The sequence below is a fragment of the Thunnus thynnus genome, chromosome 4 (assembly GCF_963924715.1).
Source record: "Thunnus thynnus chromosome 4, fThuThy2.1, whole genome shotgun sequence".
In the NCBI taxonomy this organism is placed as follows: Eukaryota; Metazoa; Chordata; class Actinopteri; order Scombriformes; family Scombridae; genus Thunnus; species Thunnus thynnus.
Genome location: NC_089520.1, coordinates 21,159,326 through 21,182,010, shown reverse-complemented (window position 1 = coordinate 21,182,010; position 22,685 = coordinate 21,159,326). Strand labels below are relative to the sequence as shown.

The following is a 22,685-nucleotide window of genomic DNA, read 5'->3' as shown; positions in this document are numbered from 1 at the left end:
TGGCTCACGAGCCACCATTTGCCCACAACTGCTTTAAGGTATATGGAGTTTGGTGACCTCAGCAAACTCAGACTGTTTAAACTCACTACCTTTTTCATTCTATTATTGTGAATAGTAAAATTTAAATTTCAGACACAGCAACAGTGCTTCTCTCCCAACTTCAGCGTCAAAAGAGGTCGAACCAACCAGAACAAATGAAAACGTGTGGGTTTGCAGAGGCTTGAAGGTCACAGATCCAGTCATCTTAACAGCCAAACATCCTGTTGTAAGACCTTTTTAACAGCAGACATTTTGGCTTGTCAATATTGTGTAGGAAAAACACAGGTGTTACTAATAACATTAATGATGACTTTGTCCTTTTCAAGTGTCCCAGAAAACCATCTATGACAGCACCAGGACCCTGCAACCAAAACAGCAAAACAAAATTCAGCCATCGCTATTTTTTTTTTTTTTTAATTTACACCTGTGCTTTTCTGTCTGTGACATCAAAAGGTCACGATCATGAATCCCTAACTGCTACATAATATTTGAAAGGCCACTCGGAACGATGGATAATAGCCAAGATAAAAGTCTTTGGTTGACATGTTCTGAGAATTTGTAGACTTATTTCCTGACAAAAAAGCCAGGTGTAATCAATAACATTATAAATGGCTGCAGTTCCAGGGGCCTGCTATTGTGCATGCTGGCTCACTGGAATGACTTACTGGGACACATTATAACACAGCCAAGTGCTGTGGCCAAGATTTTTTTAGAAATAATGTCATTAGTGCAAATTCCCTCACCATAACCCCACCCATGATGTTCTGACAGGGAACCAACAAAACTGTACTGTTTTTGTTCATTTATATATCTTATGGGTTTTATCTCCTTACATTATGGTCAAAATGTAGTTTTAAAAAGGCCTTTCCACACAACTAGGCAGAGATTTAAAATGTTTACAGTTCAGCAAAGTCATTTGGACACGCACACCACCACCAAGCCCAGAATTATAAATGTAATAATAATAACCTTTATTTATATAGCAATTTTCAAAAACAAATTTACAAAGTGCTTCACAGACATAAAAAACAGAAAATACAGTGTAATTACAAATTAGTTCAATGCAATCAAGAAATAGAACGACTGAATAACAATCTTCAGAATAAATAAGTGAATAAAGAATAAAACAAAAAGAAAGACTAAAATATATCTAGTCTAATGTAAAGTTGGCTCCCATCACAACATCAATTAAGCTGTTTCTTCTTCTTTCTTTCTTCTTCAGCTGTTCATAAGAGTTTTGACCAAAGACAAGACAGAAACTCAAACTTAAAATAGATAACCTTTGAACTAATATTTGAGCAAAAGAGCATACAGGACTGGTGTAACAAGTTTATTACCTTGTATGGGAAACTTTTTATTTTCCTAGGATGGAGAAATCAGGACCCGCCCTACTCTGCCTCTGATTGGCTTGTGCTCGTTGCATTCATTAGTTGGGTTGGTCAGGTTTAGGTATGAGAAGTGGGATTGGTCAGGATTGGGGTAAGAATATCAGGGTAAGCCAATCGGAGGCAGAGTAGGGCGGGTCACGACTTCGCCATCCTAGGAAAAATATCGCTAACCGTTAACGTTATTGTGTTACTTCCATCATGCGAACAGCAACTGCCTGTCAGCTGCAGAGCGGCTTCCGGTGTCTGTTCCCGGAAAAAAGCTCTGACAAGAGTAGCTACTTCCGCCTTTAGCCGCCTCTCCTAACACAGAGAAATGGTAAGACAAATTATACAAGTTTGCTGATAAACTGACATAATTTAACACTTCCATACACTAGACTTTGCATATAGTAGGTTGTTACCGCTGCTCGACTAACACTGCATCCATATGTGAGGGCGCAGTTCGGCTTTTCCGCCGGTCGTATTTGAACAAGCTAAGCAGGTAACGGGCAGTTAGCTAACAGGCTAGCTGCTCGGCTTTCTAGCTAAAGAAAAAAACAATTGAGATAATTCAATTGTAATAGTACGAACAGATGGTGACATAATGTTGTTATTATGACGTGTGAGGTTGGTCGTTTTACTGCTATTAATGTTGTTGCTAAGTAACGTGTGCTAACTGCTGGCTGCTGCAGCTGTTACCAGCTGTGCTGAGCATGATGTAAGTTAGTGGAGCAGCTTGTTCACCTCTGCTTAAAAATCGTCTCACTGCTAAACTATCATTTTAATCAATAATAATAACCTATTAATAATCATATAGATCAACGCTTTTTACAGTTCTACCAGTGTTTCCTGTCATTCTCATTAGCCAGTGGCTGTATTCTTATTAGCTCAGGTGTATACCAGGACTGATACTGGATTGGTGCAGCCAATATTTATGTTTGAGGGTTAAGAAAAAGTACAGCATAAACGTTATACTGTCTGGTAGTATTTTTGTTTATATAAACACATAACCAAGCATTTTTGATTTGGTTATTGAAAAGTTATAACCAAGATATGTACTGAGTGTGACATTTTACAGTTAAAAAATAATGTAATGTATGGAGAGACACTGTTTATGATTTGCACCAAACATATGTTGGGCATTTCTGTGTTGGAAATTATTTATTCTTTGCTCACTACTTCATCATGGTCATGGTGTTTTGTCAGTGAAAACACTGGGTCTTTAGGTTGTGTTAGCTCTGGGGAAATGATTAAGCAGTTGTGAATTTAAATCAGATTTTTCAAAATGCTGAATTAAAAAAAGAATAAAAATGCACACAGAAAATACAAGTAGTGTAGTCACACATTGTTCACTTTGTGACTCCAATGTGATACAACCCGGTGCAATAGTGGAGTGTCAAAGTTATGGTAGTGCATTGCATCCACCAAACAAACAAAAGATAAAAGGTTCCTTATCTAGTGGTTATGACTTCCTTTCTCATAATTTACGAGTCCTTTTCTCGTAATTATGAGAACTGGTGTTACTCGGTATTATGTGACCTGATCAGTGTGTTTTCCACCAGAACTAACCCAAGACTTTATATGCCTGCACAGTGTTGATATACTAATAATACCAATTCCATCCATGTTACTCAGTGACATTATTGTCTCCCAGTCTCAAACCATGGAGGAAATAAAAGCAAATGAAATCAGGCACCACCTGTACTCTCAAATAGCAATAATTGATAACCATTTTTATCTTCTCTCATAATTTGGAGATATGTTTCTTGCTTGGCTTTTAGCGTTACAACATATAAGGTCATTTTAGTACATTTCCAAATTCCCAAAGTTTTCTGTGTGACATGTTTTGGACATGCCGACCCGAGTAATCTAAACATTATTTCAGACCACAGTTTCTTGCCATTATTGCTGGTTGTGTCATGAAGACACACCAGAAACAACCAGTTGCCTGCTCCAGGTCGAGACTCAATGCGGCTGAAGACCTGATTAAACACTGTTATCAGGAGAAGTGAAACTAGGCAAGAGTGTGTATTCAAAACTTGCTGATCTGCAGGACTTCTCACAAGTCAGCCTCAGTTGCACCTTTTTCATTAGGAATATCCTCATCTACTCTTCCTCACTTTCCTCCCTCAGACAGCAACTTTGCGTCCCTATCTCAATGCGGTGCGTGCCACTCTGCAGGCCGCCCTTTGTCTGGAGAACTTCTCTTCACAAGTGGTGGAGAGACACAACAAGCCTGAGGTGGAAGTCCGGTGAGTTTCAAGTTTATTATCTTTGGCATTTGGCCAGAGGCGTCCATAATCACAGAGGAATGGCAAACAAAGAAGACTGATTCGGGTAACATTTTTATGACCCAACATTTAATTGTGTGTGTTTCTGTCCAATTTCAGGAGTAGTAAAGAGTTGCTCCTCCAGCCTGTGATCATCAGCCGCAACGACAAGGAGAAGGTTCTGATCGAGGGCTCCATCAACTCTGTCAGAGTCAGCATCGCTGTCAAGCAGGTCAGTCAGTTACATGTTTAGACTTTGATTCAATATAGTAAATGGATGATTGATATGACTTTTATAACTGTATCTTGACAACTGTTTAATTTAAACAATCAGGCAGATGAGATCGAGAAGATTCTGTGCCATAAATTCATGCGTTTCATGATGATGAGAGCAGAGAACTTCTTCATCCTGAGGAGGAAACCAGTGGAGGTAAGCAGAAGTTGAAACTAGGTCAATCACATTTACAGGGTTTCCACACATATTTATTCAGTTATGAAAGCCAAAAATGACTTTATAAGCAATGAATTGTCCTGGAAAAAGCTTTGAAATATCATAGACATGAGAATACACCAAAATAATTTAAATTACAACTCTAGTTAGGGATGAGGTAAAGATGGCAGCAGTTGTAACACTCTGAATGCTCACAGTTGATGGTTTACATTTCAACTTGCTTTTTCTGTTATCCACATACTGTAAGTTACAGAAAATATCCAGGAAACGTCCTGTAAAGTGATTTGTTTGAAACAATAAGAACCCTGATTTACATTAGTATCAGTTATTACCATTAAGAGTTTACAATATTTAGCTGAAACAAATACATGATGACAAGATTAACACTCCATCTTCATTTTGCAGGGCTACGACATCAGTTTTCTCATCACCAACTTCCACACCGAGCAGATGTACAAGCATAAACTGGTGGACTTTGTCATTCATTTCATGGAGGAAATTGACAAGGAGATAAGTGAAATGAAGCTGTCCGTTAACGCCAGGGCTCGTATTGTCGCTGAGGAGTTCCTTAAAAATGTGAGTTCATCAGTTTTTATAGATTCTCTTTATTTGCATAATTACTGTGATGTTATTTTTATACCAGAGTGACCACAATCATCTGCTTTACTACTTATTGCTGAAACAGATTTTTTAATATTATTCACATTTGTAATATATTTTGCCTTTGTGTTTTCGATTGATTGAAGCTCAGACATTGTTTTTGTTTTACTTTTGCAGTTCTGAGAAGTAATATCCGGGGAATACATTCCTTTTGCAATCATGGCCGTCACAGTGGAGCATTCACATCACAGGGCAGAGAGTCAAACTATCATCAGCCGAAGAAGTTGAGAAACATAAGACGTACAGTAAAGATGTACCGACCAACAGGGTTTGACCCTTTATTCTTCAAATGCCCCTGTGCTCATAAATATTGATGTTTGTACATTATGAATATTCACACCAGATATTAATTTCTGCCTTTAAAACATTAAAAGACGTCAGGGCAGGTCCTTAAAAAAGATATTTGTAATCAATATTAATGAGCACAGGGTAAAATGGATTTTTTTTTCAGATAATTTAAATTGTTTTTTTAAATATATCTATCTATATATATATATATATATTATATGCACATAAATTTCATCGCTATCTTTTGTTACGACCAAACTTAAACCACGAGGCCAATCAATTGGTGCACATGTTTTGTTTTATTACGTAAGTACACAGAGTAGACCTTATTGTAGATTTAAATAATTAAAATAAATATACTTGCTGGCAGTGAAGATGAATAAAGCATTATCCTTTGTATTTTAGTGGTGTTTTTCTTATCCGTTGTGGTTTTGTTAAGTTGTGAATCACAGAAAGCAAACTCTCTTTCCCTCAAGCATTGAAGGTTTATTGAGGTTTGTACAGCTGAGGATGAACAAGGCATTTTGAATTATATATTCAGTACATTTATATACAATATCAAATGTATAATATTACAGAAATTGTACAGATTTCTCCCAAAAAATGATGTACTGTATAATACAAGTTGGTTTACACACAAAACTCACATCAGACAGACATGCTTGTACAGTTTGCACAGTACCTTATTTTTTACTCCAAATAGAAGCAGGTATGACAGCGAAAGACCACAAATTCTATACCAAAAATCCTTTTTGGTTCTACCATAATAATCGCAGAGGACGGGCCTCATCTCCAGGTTTCGGGTTTCAGAACATAAACTACATTTTAAAGAAAAGGTTCAATTGCATTTATGTCATTTCCATCCTTTGTGGTGTAAGAATCTGATCTTCACCTCTGGAGTGTTAAAGACTCATTTTAATCTTTGTTTACACAGAGTAAGTACACTGAACGGTCATCTTTTTTAATATACAGTATATAATGCAACAAACAGAAAAAACTCCTGTTAAAAAAAACAACTTCATTTGTGTTTTCTGATGAGTTTCTTAAACAGTCACATATTTACAACTTTAATCAAGAACATCAGAAGTAGTTGCACTCTCCTCCTGTGTTATGATGCAATAAAAACACCTTCAGAAACACTGGAAGCATATGGCAGTGTACACAATGCACAATATACAGTAGATATTAAATATAATTAGGGAGAAAGATGCTGAACATTAATGGAATGGTTTTATCGTAACAGTAAATCCACATATCAAAAATAACAGATGTATAAAAATGGATGACATTTAGTGAAAGTGCTTTACAGTGTGAGTCTGGGAAGATACTCGTTTCTCCACATCAGTGAAGAAGCTGCCACAGTGAGCAGTTGAAACAGCACCATACCCATAATGCTATTCAGAGGTCCAAACAGAGAGTGGGACCAGGTCTCAGCTGGAACAGGAAGTGCAGGGGATTAGAAGTGAGCTGGGACTGTTTGCAGAGCGTCTTCGGTGGTGCGCCGCACATTCACATTCTGAAACAGTGATGAGAGGAGAGGACTCAGTATTAAACCAGTATATTCCCACATCACTTATCTGACATGTATTTCTCATAAATAATCTCCTGATATTCATATTTTCATGAACAGTAACTAACGGTAAAATGAGATATTTATATTTAGTCTAATCAAAGCAGAATTCCTGCTCTCAGATACTTGTGTGTATAGAATAATAAAACTGGAGTATATGAATAGAGGTTGTGGGTTTAATAAACAAGTTTTAGTCATAAAACTGCTCTTTTAAAGGCAGATTGCTAAAGACATTTTAAAAAAAATGCCTTTAAGTATTTTACTATAGATTACTGTGTGACATGTAAATGTGTTCAGTTGACTGTCTTTATAGACACAGTCATTATGAGTGCATGAAGCTTTGTCAATAAAAAACATCACTGATGTTTTCATCAGGAAAAGTAACAGGAGGGGAAAAATGATTTATTTTTATTGTTTCACTTTTACAAGTAAATCTTGACAAACACAAAAAACATGAAAAATTGTTCATTTGATATAATACTTTAAGTCTGTATCTAGAAGTGTCAACAGCAACTGAGCTTTACATTCTTGGTGATGTTTCACCTTTCTTTGCCCTTAACACTCCCACATATACCATGACCTGGATGACTGAGAGTCTTCACAGACAGTTAAAGCCTGTGTGTTATTCAGCAGATAACTGATAGATTTAATAGTGAGCATCTCAATTCTTGTGATTAAAAATTAGCGCTGCAGAATACCCTTCACATTTAAACTGTAAACAAGTGTTGGTATAGAGACCAAGTTTAGCTCAACACAAAAATACTACTAGAATGAAAATGATGTATCATATGCAGGGATAAATGTATATTGAGGTTAAATGTGTTTTCGTTACTTATACACGTTTATATATTGTACAAATAAATGGCTTCATGGTAATATAAAACACAATCATGGTAACATTCATTATTTTAAAAAAATGCAGCACATTGAAGTCTTTATGCTAATTGAAGACATTGATATAATGTGCTGATACAACGGCAATACAATCATAGAAGTGCGAGTGCAAAAAAAAAAAAAATGCATCAACAGGTGTTAGTGCAGTTATACATGAATCAGTGCAGAATATACAAATGCTCAAATACGCAAAACACGCACACACACACATACTTCTGTCACCTACGAGGACATTAATTTCCTGAACACTTATTCTAACCTACATGCCTAACGCCAACCATAGCCCTGAACTAACAATTAAGTCCTCGTAATATGTAATATGAGTTTTATACTCCAACATGATAATACCAGAACACACACACACACACACACACACACACACACACACACACACACACACAGTTTATGGAGTTCCTACAAAGAAAAACTGCATGAAGGACCTGAGATGAAAGAAAGAGCATTTCTGCTCCCACTGAGAAACAAAACTGAAATGAGAGGATCGCTGCTGACATGGTGGAGGTAGGAGTGTCTATGGTAAGAGATGTCACAGATGTCTCAGTTGATGTCAGGGATGGCCGGTGGAGACTGAACATGGCTTCCTCTGCCGTGTGAGAATTTTTATATTCTCTGTACGATAAGAAGAAAAGGATGGGTTCAGCGCTGACTGCTAAGGCCTGCTTGAGGAGGGAGATCTACAATGTGCCCCCTCCGCAAATCATGAAACAAAGTCGCACACAGCTTTTTGTCATTCAGTATTTACTGACTGACTCGTAGGTCTCAGATGAGGTTGGATGGATTTAGCAGTGAGGTTAATCACTCATGAAGTGGATTCAAGTTGTCCACTTCTTTGTGTTGACTGGGATACCTACCTCTGGTCTGTCCCTGTGTGTGTTCACAGCGTCCACGCCTAAATAGATAGACTCCACTTTACATCCTGAATAACAGCAAACAAACAAGAATCATCACTAGTTAGACCCGCTGGAGGTAAATCAAGTTTGTTTTGGTTATAATATTTGTTACAAGGTGAGACATTTACATTGCAAATAAGACCAAAACAAAATGTAACAGTCGACATACGCTAATACGTACATGTTTATATAAGCCTAGAAAAATGACAGTACTCACCATAAGCCAGGGGGGTCAACTTCAACGCAGTGTGCAAAGGACACTTAAGATAAGGCAACTCATCTGTGGAGGAAGAGAAAGAACATTTAATAACTTGCAATTCAGCCAAAGAAAAGCAAAACTTTGAAAACAATGATGCGTGTAACAAATTGGCAAAAAAAACCAACCCTAAATAAAGTTACATTTTTGTCCATACTGGCTGCTGTTAGACCTTCATACCTGCAGGCTTGTCTAGGAAATATGCAAGAAGACAACGCATCACGGCCTGGTGACAAATGACCAGAACATTCTCTTGTCTCTCCAGCTCCATGATCACAGGCTCCAATCGCTGCACCAGGTCTTCATACGACTGAAAAGAGAGTAACAGACCCGTCAGCCGCACAGTTTGAAGGGACACAAACAAATCCCATTCACGTCTTTGAGAGAACAAAAAGTCTCTAACCTCTCCTTTAGGGTAGCGGTAGCGGTACTTGTCTTGGTCTCTCAGTGCAAACTCCAGAGGGTAATGCTCCTGGATCTCTTCATACATCATTTCCTCACACACACCCTTTGTAAAGAGGAGGGTCATGTGTTTAGCTTCAATACATAAATGCTTAAAAATGCTGCAGCATTTTGCATTTGATGCACAGAAATCAACATACAGCATCTATTTCATTGAGCGATTTCCACTGTTCATATGGCACTCCCAGGCACTCCGCTGTCTGGATTGTTCTCTTCATCTGGCTGGTCCAAACCTTCAGATCTTTGATGTTCTGGTCCTGGATAAATTTCCTTAGACTCTTGGCAAACTAGGAGGTAAAAAAGCAGTGAGAACAGTGATTTCTCTTTAACCTCTTAAACTCCACAAGGATGCCGGTGTCCTCGGCTGACATTACTCTCTTTCAGAAGCTGTAGCGAGTTTTAAAGCTAGAGTGAAGGCTATATTTAAACTTACAGATGACTAATTCTCTAATCGTTCAGATTCACCACAGACACAAACACACACCTCTTTCCCCCTGGTGGACAAACCAGAGTCGCCTCCGATGCGTCCCTTGATGTTGAGGTCGCTCTCACCGTGGCGACACAGGTAGATGGAGCGTGGAGTGATGTGGATGTTCATCAGGTAGTAGACGATTCGGCTTTGGATGTGGTCAAGGACGCGGTTCACCAGGTAACGACGGCCCACATCCATGATCTTTATGTAGGACAGATCCCTGCAGCAAGAAAGTCAGATGAATAATAAACTTGTGTACAAACTTGCGTTGCTGGTTTAAACTGCTCCAAGTAATTCTGTGTATCCTAACCTGTCCAGAACCTCATCCAGAGGCTGGTAGGAGGATTCATAACACTTGATTCTCTTCATGAAGTCCTCAATGGCCTCCTCTGTGTTGCAGTGTATGTAGTCAGGGCTGCCCAGCTTTACTTGCTGCAAACAGGAAACATGAGCGAATGTGAACAGGAAAAAGAGGAAGACAGCTGTCTAACTCTGATCGAAGTCTTTGTAATGCTGAACAGCCAACTTACCACAATGTTCTGTGCAATGACATCCGGGTCCTCACACACAGACTCCACAAAAAACACCTATATTGACAAAACAGTATATAAAACTTAGAATGACATCAAATCAATGTGACTGATTGGATTCAATAAAGTCCTGCCTGTGTTAACATACCTTAAAGCCATTTTGCTCAGCGAACTTGACGATGGTTCCTCTTCTTTCTCTTGTTGTATTTGTGGCGTCGAAGACCTGAAACAGTATGAAGAAACCCCTTATGAAGCCCCGATATGCATGCATTCATGTTACGATGGAGAACTCAAGAGACCATGTAAAGAACTCACCGCCACCTGTCCTCCTTCAACACACAGGTACTGCCGAACATCGTTGAGTGCTGCCATTGCACATTGACTGTGGAAGAAAAGCAGACACACAGCCAGTTTACCAATTAGCTACAACTTCTGCTGCATCTTCATTTGAGCAGTTTGTAAAAAGTCAAACCTATGTTTTGACACATCTGTTGTAGATATTTGTCCCATCATAAGTACACAAGAGTGAAAAATGAGACAACAATTAATGGTTTACATAAACTACTGCACTATGAGTAATAATACTTTTTTTAAAGATGACGACATCTTGCACCCAACAACCTCAAGACAAAAAGAGGAAGCCTGGTAGGCTTTCTTTGATGACAGAAAATGAATCATCCTTTTAAAATAATAAACTATTCGCAATGACACCAACTGACAAAAAAAGAAACCCTATTATATGAGTCAATTTGAAGCACATTTGCCATTTTTGTCCCAATTTTAAGAAGGGCCTATTACCCCATTCCCATATTTCACCTGATCTGGAGTTTGCTAAAATGATCTAAACCTCTTTTCTGGACATGAAAATGAAATAGAAAAGCCACTGAAATGTATTTTATGATCGTCCACTGCAATCAATAACAGTGTGTGCATAGCTATGGGACTTACAATATGTATAAATTGAGCCAGAAAGTAGTTCTGATCTCTCTCACTCATGTTTTCTTTTCCACATAAGTAGTTAAGATTAAAAATGTTTTAAAAATACATTTTTTCTGTAATGGCCGACAGAATTACTTTTACAGAAACGTTGTCTGTTGTCATCAGAGCTATAGATCTATTTGATACTGTGGTAGGACAACATTACAGCCTATGTTCACCTAAACATTTTTAAACATTTTTGACATTTTTAAATTATTTGTAAATTTGATTTTAATTACTAGATTGAATTTAGTCTTCGTGGCACTCTATGGAGCCAACAGTCTGACCTAACACCTCAGCGGGTGTTTGCTCAGATGAGCTCCTCCTCTCTACTTGAAGGGGAACTTATCAGCGGGTGGGGTCTTTCATTAGACTGAAAACCTGCAGACTACTGTTGGCTCGGGTTGTTCATGGTTTGTCGACGCTGCATGATGTAGGCTGACAGCTGGGGGAAATCACTTACCGTCTGATTTTTAAGCCCTCTTCGTTATCTGGACGGAAAAACTCGAAGGACTTGTATATCTTCAAACACTCCCTTCGGTACTGGCCAACATTGAACTCTGTTTTGGAAGAAAATGTCATATTTTTAAAAGGCGGAGTACAGCCAGTTTCTACTGTAAAGTAAATATCTGAGATTATATTCTAGGGGAGTGTAGCTGGTACCTTTGGTTGGCACACCTATCCAGTTTAAGTAGCGAGTCAGCTTCTTTGAAATGTATGTTTTCCCTCGAGCTGGAAGTCCAACAGTCACAATGAGTGTCGGGCAGTTGGTCATACATACTGTGAGAGACAGAGAGAGAGAAAGAAACACACATTTTTAATGGATTTAACTCACTTCTCACACAGTTCATTTGCAGAGCACGGCTTGTCAACATTGTTCTATTCAGCAAGAATTTAATTAGTCTTGAAGGTTGCCCATAATTAAACCAGACAGTGAGAACACTTGTTGGAGAGATTTCAGTTCAGTGACACACAATACCACAGAAAATCCCTGCCAGAGAGCAGAGACATTGGTGCTGACTGAACAAAAACAGCCAAATGCTTTTAAAGATTTAAACATGTCTTATTTGCAATTTAAATATACTGTGTGTCCTATCAGGACTTGAGACAAGCCTTTTACTCAAACAGAAGGAGAACCAGGACAGATGAAGAAATGGCAAATTAACAAACTGAAACTGAAAACTGAAAATAAAGATGGAGATGAGTAGCTATAGACAGCAGAACATGAGGTCAGTAAAGCTTTCTGATCAAGTAAATCACATTTTTCTACAAGCATAAAGCTCTTTCTGGATGTACTGTCACAGATAAAAACTATTATATCTTGCAGCCAACACAACATAAATATAATTTCCTTATTATATATTGAAAACTATTGACTTCACTAAAGAAACAAGCGGCACTCTTTTTCCTGTACAAAAAGAAAAACACACTGTTACAACCATGCACACTTCTCCAGATAACCCTGCACGACAGCAGTGAGAGTATCAACACACTCATGTTCACTAACACTCATATAGATGCAACGGACGATTGATCCTGCATTGTGTCTGCAGAAGCTGCTTAACCGATTGTACTGGATACTAGGCACAGTAATGGTTGAGATGAAGTTGGAGAAGATACATTGTTTTGTGCCAGATGCAGGACTGAACCAGTTTCAGCTTGTTTTAAAAGGAAAACAGCTCTGAAGGAGGCCGAGCTTGACTCAGCAAAAACAAGCCGACCTGCAGAGAGTGAGCAGACTGAAAGAAACTGGCTGAAATAAAAAAAAAAAAACCAACTGCTGACTTTCACGTACATCCAGACTAACAGGGCTAAGACATGTTGGCTGTTAGAGGTGGTACTGGGAATACTGGCGCATCCCGGTCATGTGTGTGTCATGAGGCCAAATTTAATTAAGAGAGGTTGCAATTATTTCCCCCGAGCGCTTTTCAAATTCACCCGCACGCACGTGATTTTAGGGTAAAAATTAACCAAACAGGGTGAACATGATGCAACATTACCACGAATATTCGGCACTTTATCAGTGCGCAATATCTCAGCAGTGCGTAAAAATGTCAGACAGTGAAAAATGTTTTAAGTTCGGGAAAAAAAGTGCAAAATAAAAACGATGAAAAAAGGAAAAGGAAAAAAGGATAGATTAGTAAATGCCCCACATCCCCACAGTCGCATCCTCTGCGGCACTTGCCGGCCAGCGGCATCTCACCCCGTCTCTGCGCTATGTGCCCGTTCTTGCAGGGCATCCAGATCTTCCTGAGCGGGTTCTGGGTAAGCTCCCGCGGGGAAGTCTCCACCACAAACTCCTCGTTGTCTAACATCCTAGGTGTCCGGTCCGTGATGTTACCCTCCTAACGTGAAACTGTGGCGGTGGGCTCAAGCCCAGGCAATGTGATGCAGCAGGCTGCGGGGGGGGGGGGAGGTGGGGGATGTCTCATATCAACTGAGAGACAGCAGGTTCTCATTACCGTAACGACTGGAGACTGAGCGCAGCACAGAATGAGGGAGCAAAACAAAAAGACCAGTGCTGTTACCAAGAATGTAACTTTACTAATCTGTCATTTTATCAATTTATCATTTTCATTAACTCGCTAAAAACATTTTTACTGTGAAATTTAAGACTTTTATTTTAAGAATGTACAAACAAAGAAAAGAATGTTCATTTAACCAAGGAACAATCACAATAACAATTGGCACACCAGACAACGATAGATTAAAAAATGGTGACAGACTTCTTCAGATATACATTATCTTTACATTCATAATAAGTGATAATATTTTGATAATATTAAACACGTGTTGTTTTGCACAGTATATAATACTATATGAGCAGAACAGATGAGTCATACTTTCTTGCTCAGTCTCACAGGAAGTACATTTGCTAAATGCATGATACTATTACGTTATCCCAGACACGTAACGCAGGCTTGTTTCCTATTCAATTTCTCTTTATAATGTCTGAAAAAATAATCTTAAATTAAGGTCTAATTACTAGCTTTTTCCCAGAACTTAAACATATGATGGAAATATCACCCCATTCACAAATAAAGGATACTTGTGTTCATATGTTTGGAATATAGGTAATAGAAGGAGGGTTTGTTTTTATTATCTTTCTATTATACATTTTGTTGTATTTTTGTCTTATGAAATCTCAAATGTTTTCACAATTCATTTTCAGGAAAAGCTGTTGAAACATTACCGTAATGACGGTAAGTTACTGTACGTTAGTGAGTCAAGAGAAGCTGGTAGAAAGCATATGTTAATAGAAAAACAAGCGTTCAGCTGTTCACATGCGCCACACATGGGCAGTGAATGCAGCTATGAACTGAGCCAATCAGAGAACAGACGGAGAGGCCCGGCAGCCAATGGGAGAGCCTGGCCGGGGATGAGGAGGGCGTGCAGACTGATACGAGCTCAGAAAAACACCAGCGTGAAAACTAACGGAGCTTCACGTTTTACAGGAACATTGACTGTACACAACCATGACCTGTACACGACCCAGTCACGGGCTGCACGGTGTCAAGGCCACACATCCGTCTTGTGCAAAAGTCATCAACAACTCTAATATCACACTTTACACACACAGTGCAGAAAGTCCCGTCCCGTGAGTGTAAATATGAGGTCAACAGAGGACATCCATCAGCTTTTACACTTGAAAAAAAGGTTTTTATGGTTTAAATTTGTGTAATATATCACATGTATGATCATAGTGAACTATTATTATTATTATTACTAATTATTATTATTATTACAGAAAAGTTACATGAGAAAAAAGTTAAATATATTTTACAAGTTAAAAAAATGTATATTTTTAATCATTGGTTAATCTGCTGGTTATTTTTCTCATTATTGATTAATTGTTTGGACTATATGATAGATAAATTAATAAAATGTGTATTACTATTTTGATTTTTTCATTATTCAAGCAAACCCCTCAGACAGTCTGGTTTCAGCTTATCTGTTTTTAATCATTGTAAACTGACTATCTTCAGGACTGTTAGGACAAAACAAACAGTTTAAAGATGTCGCATTGATTGCTGAGAAATTATAATGGACATATTTCACAATTTCCTGTCATTTTATAAACATAAAAATACAATAACTTGAGAAAATAGCCCCCATATTAATTGATAATGAAAAATAATTTGCCTTAAAAGTGTCAGAAAATAACCACTGCAAGCTCTCACAGTTCAAGGCAGTGTTTTCAAATTGATTATTTTGTCTGATCAACAGTCTAAAACTCAAAGGTATTCAATTTACAGTGTATTAAAAACACAGAAAAGCAGCAGAACCTCATATCTGAAAAGCTTCAACCAGTAAATGTTTGGCATTATTGCTTGACAGATGACTAAAATAGATATTAAACAATTACATAAACAACAGATGAAAAATTATGAAGGAGACTGAAAATCCTGCATGAGACAAGAAAGGAGAAGTACAGCACAACATAAAGCTCACCAAACACAAATGTCTTTCAAGTGATGACTGAATCTGGAAGCCTGCATTGTATTGAGATTAATGTAGTGTCAAAGTTATAACACCAGATGGCATTGTGCACTCACTTTTAAAGTCCACAAACAATACCATTATAATAAAATATGAATCTTACTGAGGAAAATGACTCCATACAGTCTGATAACTGTTATCAATTCAGCATCCATTGTGACTAGTGCTGCAACTAACAAGTACTTTCATTACCGATTAAACTGATGATTACTTTTCTTTGTTAATTGATTAATTGTTCAGTCTATAAAATGTCAGAAAATATAGAAATACACGCCCTTTATAATTTACCAGTGTCCAAGGCGACATGTCCAAATGTCTTTTCTGACCAGCAGTCTTAAACTCTGTGGTATTACTATCCTACATGACAAAGAAAAGCAGCAGATTCTCACATTTAAGGAGATGAAACCAAAGAATGTTTGGGTGTTTGCTTGAAAAGTGACTGAAACGACTAATCAATTATCAAAATATTTGCCATCGACTAATCAATTAATGCACTGATTGTTGCAGCTCTTATTGTGACCGTAAACAGAATCAGAGGTCAGAGGGCATGGCTGTCCCAGAGCAGTCAGCATGTCAGCAGGACTTATCCCATCAGCAAGACACCTCACCTCACAGCTTCCACCAGTAATCCCATTAACACACATTTTCTACACCTTCAACACAAACAAAAGCAAGTTTAAGTACAATACAGAACTTCAAGTTGATAAACGTTATTGTTTAACCACTAATTTATCAGCTGATTGGCACACAGTTAAAGGATGTCGCAGTGAAAGCCCACATGACAAATATAAATATAAACATGCAAAAATATCCAGCAATAAGCATTAAAGTTGCAATAAACGACGTTCAGCCTTACTAGATGTCAACAAACAATAGTTTGCTATGTAAAGATATAGTGGAGTAATGGCGTCCTGGGCAGACAATAAAGTCACACTCCCTCTGTGTGTTTTGTAATCTGAGCCTCTCTGTTCTTTGTTTTGATAGCAGTGCTGGCTGCGCGTGCATGTTAGTGCATGTGAGTCCCTCTGTGTCACAAACTTCCTGAAATTACAGCCAAACAGTACACTCAAATATGTTTCTGAAAGCATTTGAGGAAAGAAATAGTCGATGCAGTAACAGAATCTTGATCCATATTTGATCAGATCTGCCTAGTTTGACAGTTTGATCAGAGTTTTGTGAGCTATCTGTCCAGGGACTGCTTTCTTTTTTTTTTTTTTCTTTTCCAACTTTATTGGTTAAACAATGCACACATTTGTTTTGGTCTGATATGCTGGTGCTTGTGTGAAATCTAGTGGGGCTGACTGTCTTTAATATAACAACAATAATAATAATATTATAATAACATGTCTATAATCTCAACCTGCTTTAATACAATACCTGATAATGAAATGATTAAGATGTGAGTATGAAAATAAAGTAGTGAATAAATATGTCAATTAGTATTCTGAATGTTCTCAAACGTGAATATTTCCTGGTTTCTTTAGTCTTCTATGACATCACCTTGGGCTTTGGGAGACAGTGATCAACATTTTTCACCATTTTCTGACATCTTATAGACCAAACAACTAATCCATTAATCAAGAAAATAATCGACAGATTAATTGATAATGAAAATAACCGTTAGTTGCGACCTTTTGTCCCACATACTCATCTACATTAGACAGTTTATAATCCTGCTTCTACCCAACATGACAAACTAGATTCCTTCAGCCATAATTAAATATTTAGGTGAGTCATGTAGTGTTAAACAGCAGCAATTATCAACCTCCTGTCATATTCCTGCTGGTTAGCTTCGGGTTGTGTTCACTTCCTCTCTGTCCAGTTTGTCGATGCAACTGTGATGCTTTTGGCAACTTCCAAATCAAAACATTTACCTAATTATTAAAGTTATGTATTATGATCCACCTTAGTAGCCTGAAGTGTGATTTCCAGCAGGTTAATTCAGCATTTTACATGTATAACATATGCCTCTTGCATGTTACATTAAAGGTATAATATGTTGTTATTCCACATTAAAATGTCTAAAAACAACTAGACCTATGTTATATATTTTGTTGAGTTGTGTACTTACATTATCCCAAATGTTTCCAACAATTTTCAAACCCAGAGAAATCTGTAATTTAATTAAAGTAACGGACCGTTTCATTTGGTCGCATGTCAATGGTGTCATACCTCCTCTACCAAAGAGTAAACACACACAAGATGCATACGGCGGCACTGTGTTTGTCCGCTACAATGGCGTCTACCAAAGAGTAACTTACAAACATACAAGATAATACATCAGCGTTGTGGTTGTTCCACAGAAACTGTTATAAATTGACTTTTATTTAGTTTTAAACCACATTTTCATGATAAATTTAGGTCGCTTTTAACTATATCTTTTAGCTGGAAGAAGGATTTTAGTCATTGGACGTCTGGATCTTAAGTTATCAGAGAAATAAACTGGGCAAACGTTAGCAGCAGCTCAGCTAACAGCCCGTACCGGACGTCCAGTGGTCGCCAAACATTGTCGGAGAAATATTGATTTTTTAGGTGAAACAGCTTTAATTAGTATTTTAAACGATTTTAATCTGCGTGTACATTTGTTTTTGGAGAGGAGGAGACCTCTGCGGATAATTCGGCTCCCGGGAGAAACCGGTTGAATGTCTGGATCTAAAATTATAAGAGAAATAAACCAAACAAGTGTTAGCAGCAGCTCGGCTAACAGCCCATACCGGACGTTCGGTCATCGTCGTACATTGTCAGAGAAACACTGATATTTTTAGGTGAAAGTGTGTGACTGTTAAATGGAAACCTGTAAATAATAATGTATAGCTGACCTGAGATAGACTTTATTACTAATTATAATTATATTGACATTCAGAGTGATTATCTATGTGAACTGATTCATCTGTATCAATAGTGTGTTTGTGTAATCTGTAATATAGTGAGTTTTTGATCCTGGTCAAGGTTAGACCATTGGCCCTGTAATTTGTTATTTAACGGTTATTAAGCTTCGTCACAGAAATCATTTATTAGTATTGTGAGTTTCCTTTGATTATGATTTTATTTATATTAAATAGTTTTACTGAGACCGGGCTTATATCCCCCAGATCCCAAAGTGCTTGTAAGCAATAAACAGACATCATTGAGTCGACATCGGAGCTGTCTGGGTGTCTTCGTTGGAGTCAACTGACGTTACTAACTGTCAGCCGTTAGTCCACCATCATCATCACAACACAACGCAGAGACTGTAGGCTGTCACTATTATCAGCCATATAAAACAAACTTAACGGGGGCATTATAAACTGTGAGGCTAATATAGTCCCCCGTTACACATGCAGTGTTAATACTATCTTGTCAAGCTCCTGTACTAAGTTTACAATATTAACTGACCTAAAAGCTGCATTGCTATGTGGACAATCTGTCATTAGTATTTGATATGTACATTAAAATGTAACATGCTCCACTCTTCTGAGAAGATTTTCCACAAGATTTTGGAAGCTGACTGCAGGGATTTACTCCCATTCAGCCACAAGAGCATCGCTGAGGTTAGATGCTAATGTTGGAAAATCAGATTCATCCCAAGATGGACGTTGTCTCACCAAAAAGTTTAAGGAAGGCCTTCTCCTGTCCATTGTCTTAAAAATATCATTGTATGCTGTAGCATTCATAGTTACATTAACTGGAACTAAGGAGCTTGCCCCTAACCATGAAAAAACAGCCCCAGACTAAAAGTATGTGGACAGGATTTAAGCAGAAATTCAAAGTCTGTGCAAAAAATTACAAAAGAAAATGTGCAATAAAAGACAGTGTCCACTTACTCTTGGCCATATAGTGTACTATCAAACACTTAAAACCGTCAGTGGTCTATCCTCTGTTTTAGCATGTTGATTTGCTCCTATTGTGCTATATGCAACAGAGGTTAACACAACAGCTGCTATGTCTAAGTCCAGGAAGAAAATGTCCCCATTGCACAGAAACGCTGCTACATTTGCAAGCATAATGACACAAAATTCACACCAACATCCTGAATGCCCCCAAATGCAAAACATGAGCTAGATCAGCGGACAGAGCAGGTGCACAGTTACTGCATAGGCATCACACACACACACACACACACACACACACACACACACACACGCACGTTGTCCTACATCACTTTTTGTCGCCAAAAGTAGCCTTTGACAGACCGACATGCATACACACACACAGGTTTGCACAGCTATCCTTGTTAGGACACTACTTTGACTTCCATTCATTTTGGACAGCCTAACCCAAACCCTTACCATAACCCTAACCAGGATCTCAGAAATGATGTTTTGCCACATTAGGACCAGGCTTTCGTCCCCATAGGGACTATTGGTCCCAACAAGGTCAGTGTTTATACCAGAAACAGTCCCCAAAAGGTAACAAAAACAAGCGCATGCGCACGCACGCACACACACACAGACTACAGCTCTGCCTGGAGCCTTTAATGAGATTCTGAGTGAGCGGGTGAACTTTCCCCCAGATAGAGCGCAGACACAGAGAGGGAGGGAGCAAAGGAGGAGCAGCGAGAGAGAGGGAGAGCAAGGATGAGAGGGAGTGATTTATTGTGATTATTCAGAGTAGGAATTCGACGAGAGATAAAACCGGAAAAAAAAAATTGTACTATTCAGTATAATAGAAAGCTGGAAAGAAAAGGTGAGAGAAAGCAAATTTACTGCAGCTGGCAGCCTCTCAGGCGGGAGATGAATATCCTGTGGGGTATAAAACCACTGTGTTGGGTCTGCTGCATCCACTCAAGCATATTCCTCTCCCTCTGCAGTAATAAACACATATGGGCTACAATATGTGGACACTCTTGAGACAAAGCTAGCTCAACGCTTTTTACAATCAGCCTCTTTGTAGCATCACATTTTCATTACTGTGTACAGCAGGGGCAGCTTAATATACACATCAACCGTTAACACCCTACTGAATAGCTAAAATACAACACAAATGTTTATATTTGGCTCTCTAGCCCCCTTAAAATAAACAAACCAGGCTCCACAGACTAACACTTTCTAACACGTTTTTCCTGTTTGTCTGCTTAGCCCCACCTCTCTCTTGTGTGTATGCACAGACAGAGCGGCACAGCCTGTTCATCCCTCATGCATCTGCCACAACAGCTTGGGCTGCACACATTTAAACCGCTGTGACCATATTCGTACAAGGAACAGCAGTAAGTCCCTCCCTTAGGATAGAAGATCTGTCAGAGACTGTCTGCATGGCATCTGTCAACATGACAGTACACTAACTAATGTTAAACAGGCCCTCCAGGCTACATGACTAATATAATTACATAATAACCTATTCTTATAATAACTGAGTCAACAGATTATATAGGCCATACATAGTATTAGCACAGGTCCAGATGCTATTTATATATTATTATTTATGTTTATATTTATATGCACATGACACTTTTGAGCTTCATTGACAAACCTCAACGAGAACAATATAATGGGCTACGCTTCACAGCTTGCAGAAGTAAAACACACAGACAGGTGTTCAGGCTGAAATGTTCAGAGTCATGATCAGGCTCTGACACAACGGAGCACCTGTTAGACCAGGATTTCAGACACTGCAATCTCTTCTTCCATCTGCCCCATGTCTGGGAAACCAAACCACCAATGCGGGTTGTGAAAAAGCCACAAGAAAAACAAATGACTTTGCATTAAGTGTTTATTGTGAGTGTAACCTATCTAAAAGCATCTTACACACATATTTTGTGGCTGAGAATATATCACTATAACCCCATGTGAGACCCAGATGATAAAAGGTATTCAAGAGCAAGCAAGACTACAAAACTGTGTGAGCCATGAGAGGAGCTAAATCAATAGTGAGCCCTGAGGGACATCCAGGAGGTCTCTGGAAAAAGTTTCAGTAAAATGAGTGTGGAGCTTCATGGTCAGGGTCGATTATTAGTTTTCCTCTCCCATCTGCTCCACAATATGATCAGGCTGTGCTTTTTAATTGAATTCCTTCCCATATTGGCTCTTTACACAATCATAACTAACTCCAGAGATTTCTCAGACATTCTTGAGTATCCATGATCTTCATGTGCTGTTGTGGGTCTTTAAACATTTGTTTCTGTTTACATCCTCTGGCTGTCACTCTCATAACTCAGTCAGTCCACCAGCTAGCTGACTGGCTAACTTAGCTAACAGCAGCCAGGCTAAGCAGCAGCAGATATGGAGACGCTAGCTACACAAGCATCCTTAGCAAAGTGGCGAGCTGCTCCTTTGCTACGTGAAACCTGAAATATACATTATTTGTCAGAAATATCTCTGCGGTGTGTCGCAGAGTGTCCCGCCTGTCAGCTCTGGAGCATGCCTACGTGACACAGACTTGTTTACTTCATCCGCCTGCTGGCCCAGCTGCTCTGTGGCACTTCGGCTCCCTCACTGCATGCACACAATGTCGACTGAGTGTCCAAAAAAATCACATTAAAGAAAAATGCAGAAAGAGAAAAGTGAGAAGTCAGCGGGAGTTTGCACCCTACCTGCCCTGTCCCGCGTGTTTCTCGGGCAGCAGGAGCCCCTCATGGTCCAGGTTTAAAGCCTCTTCTTCCCAGCGTGGTGAGCAGTGTGAGCGCCTGCAGCAGCGCAGGAAGCAATGAATGAAGTGAGGGAACAGCGGCAGAGACGCGCGCTCATTATCTAGTCCATACGCACGAGCGAACTTGCACATTTACTTGTTATTGTTTTGTTGGACTCATGTACCTCCGTCCATACATGTACTCCTGAATACAGATGTTTTAAGCCTTTTTGTGTATGCACCATTATCAGTCACATATGCACCAGGCAGCGCGTGCAACTAATCCTTGACCCCAGGGTGCCCCAAATGATTCAGGTTACCCACCTGTCAGTTGGTTTTAGTCATTTCATTAATCACAAATTTGTATATTTTTGATTGCACAACGTAAATGTATATATCAGCTAATTGGCTAATTTCAAATTCATTCATAAATACTATCTCACACCAGTCAGGATGTGCAATGTGTGAGAAACTAGGCACTGATTGAAAATTAATAT

General features: G+C 38.7%; 2 protein-coding genes across 4 annotated transcripts; one reads left to right on the top strand and one right to left on the bottom strand.

Moving 5' to 3' along the window:
- The first annotated feature begins 1,596 nt into the window (after nt 1-1,596).
- arpc4 (actin related protein 2/3 complex, subunit 4) lies at nt 1,597-5,474 on the top strand. Its single transcript, XM_067587445.1, has 6 exons — nt 1,597-1,743; nt 3,540-3,658; nt 3,797-3,908; nt 4,011-4,106; nt 4,533-4,703; nt 4,905-5,474. Exons 1-6 carry the CDS (start codon nt 1,741-1,743, stop codon nt 4,908-4,910), a joined length of 507 nt encoding a protein of 168 aa, XP_067443546.1. The 5' UTR covers nt 1,597-1,740; the 3' UTR covers nt 4,911-5,474.
- Nucleotides 5,475-5,540: 66 nt separating this feature from the next.
- pfkfb4b (6-phosphofructo-2-kinase/fructose-2,6-biphosphatase 4b) lies at nt 5,541-22,288 on the bottom strand. 3 transcript variants are annotated; one of them, XM_067587444.1, is made up of 14 exons: nt 22,154-22,288; nt 11,809-11,925; nt 11,609-11,705; nt 10,483-10,549; nt 10,316-10,390; nt 10,168-10,224; nt 9,948-10,069; nt 9,650-9,857; nt 9,306-9,452; nt 9,107-9,211; nt 8,884-9,013; nt 8,665-8,727; nt 8,409-8,473; nt 5,541-6,591 (listed from the first exon to the last, which is right to left on the bottom strand). In XM_067587444.1, the coding sequence occupies exons 1-14, from the start codon at nt 22,194-22,196 to the stop codon at nt 6,532-6,534; spliced, it is 1,356 nt and encodes a 451-aa protein (XP_067443545.1). In that variant the 5' UTR covers nt 22,197-22,288; the 3' UTR covers nt 5,541-6,531. The 3 variants fall into 3 exon arrangements, with proteins under 3 accessions (XP_067443545.1, XP_067443543.1, XP_067443544.1); XM_067587442.1 differs by lacking the exon at nt 22,154-22,288 and adding an exon at nt 13,349-13,557; XM_067587443.1 differs by lacking the exons at nt 5,541-6,591; nt 22,154-22,288 and adding exons at nt 7,027-8,166; nt 13,349-13,557.
- Nucleotides 22,289-22,685: the final 397 nt, after the last annotated feature.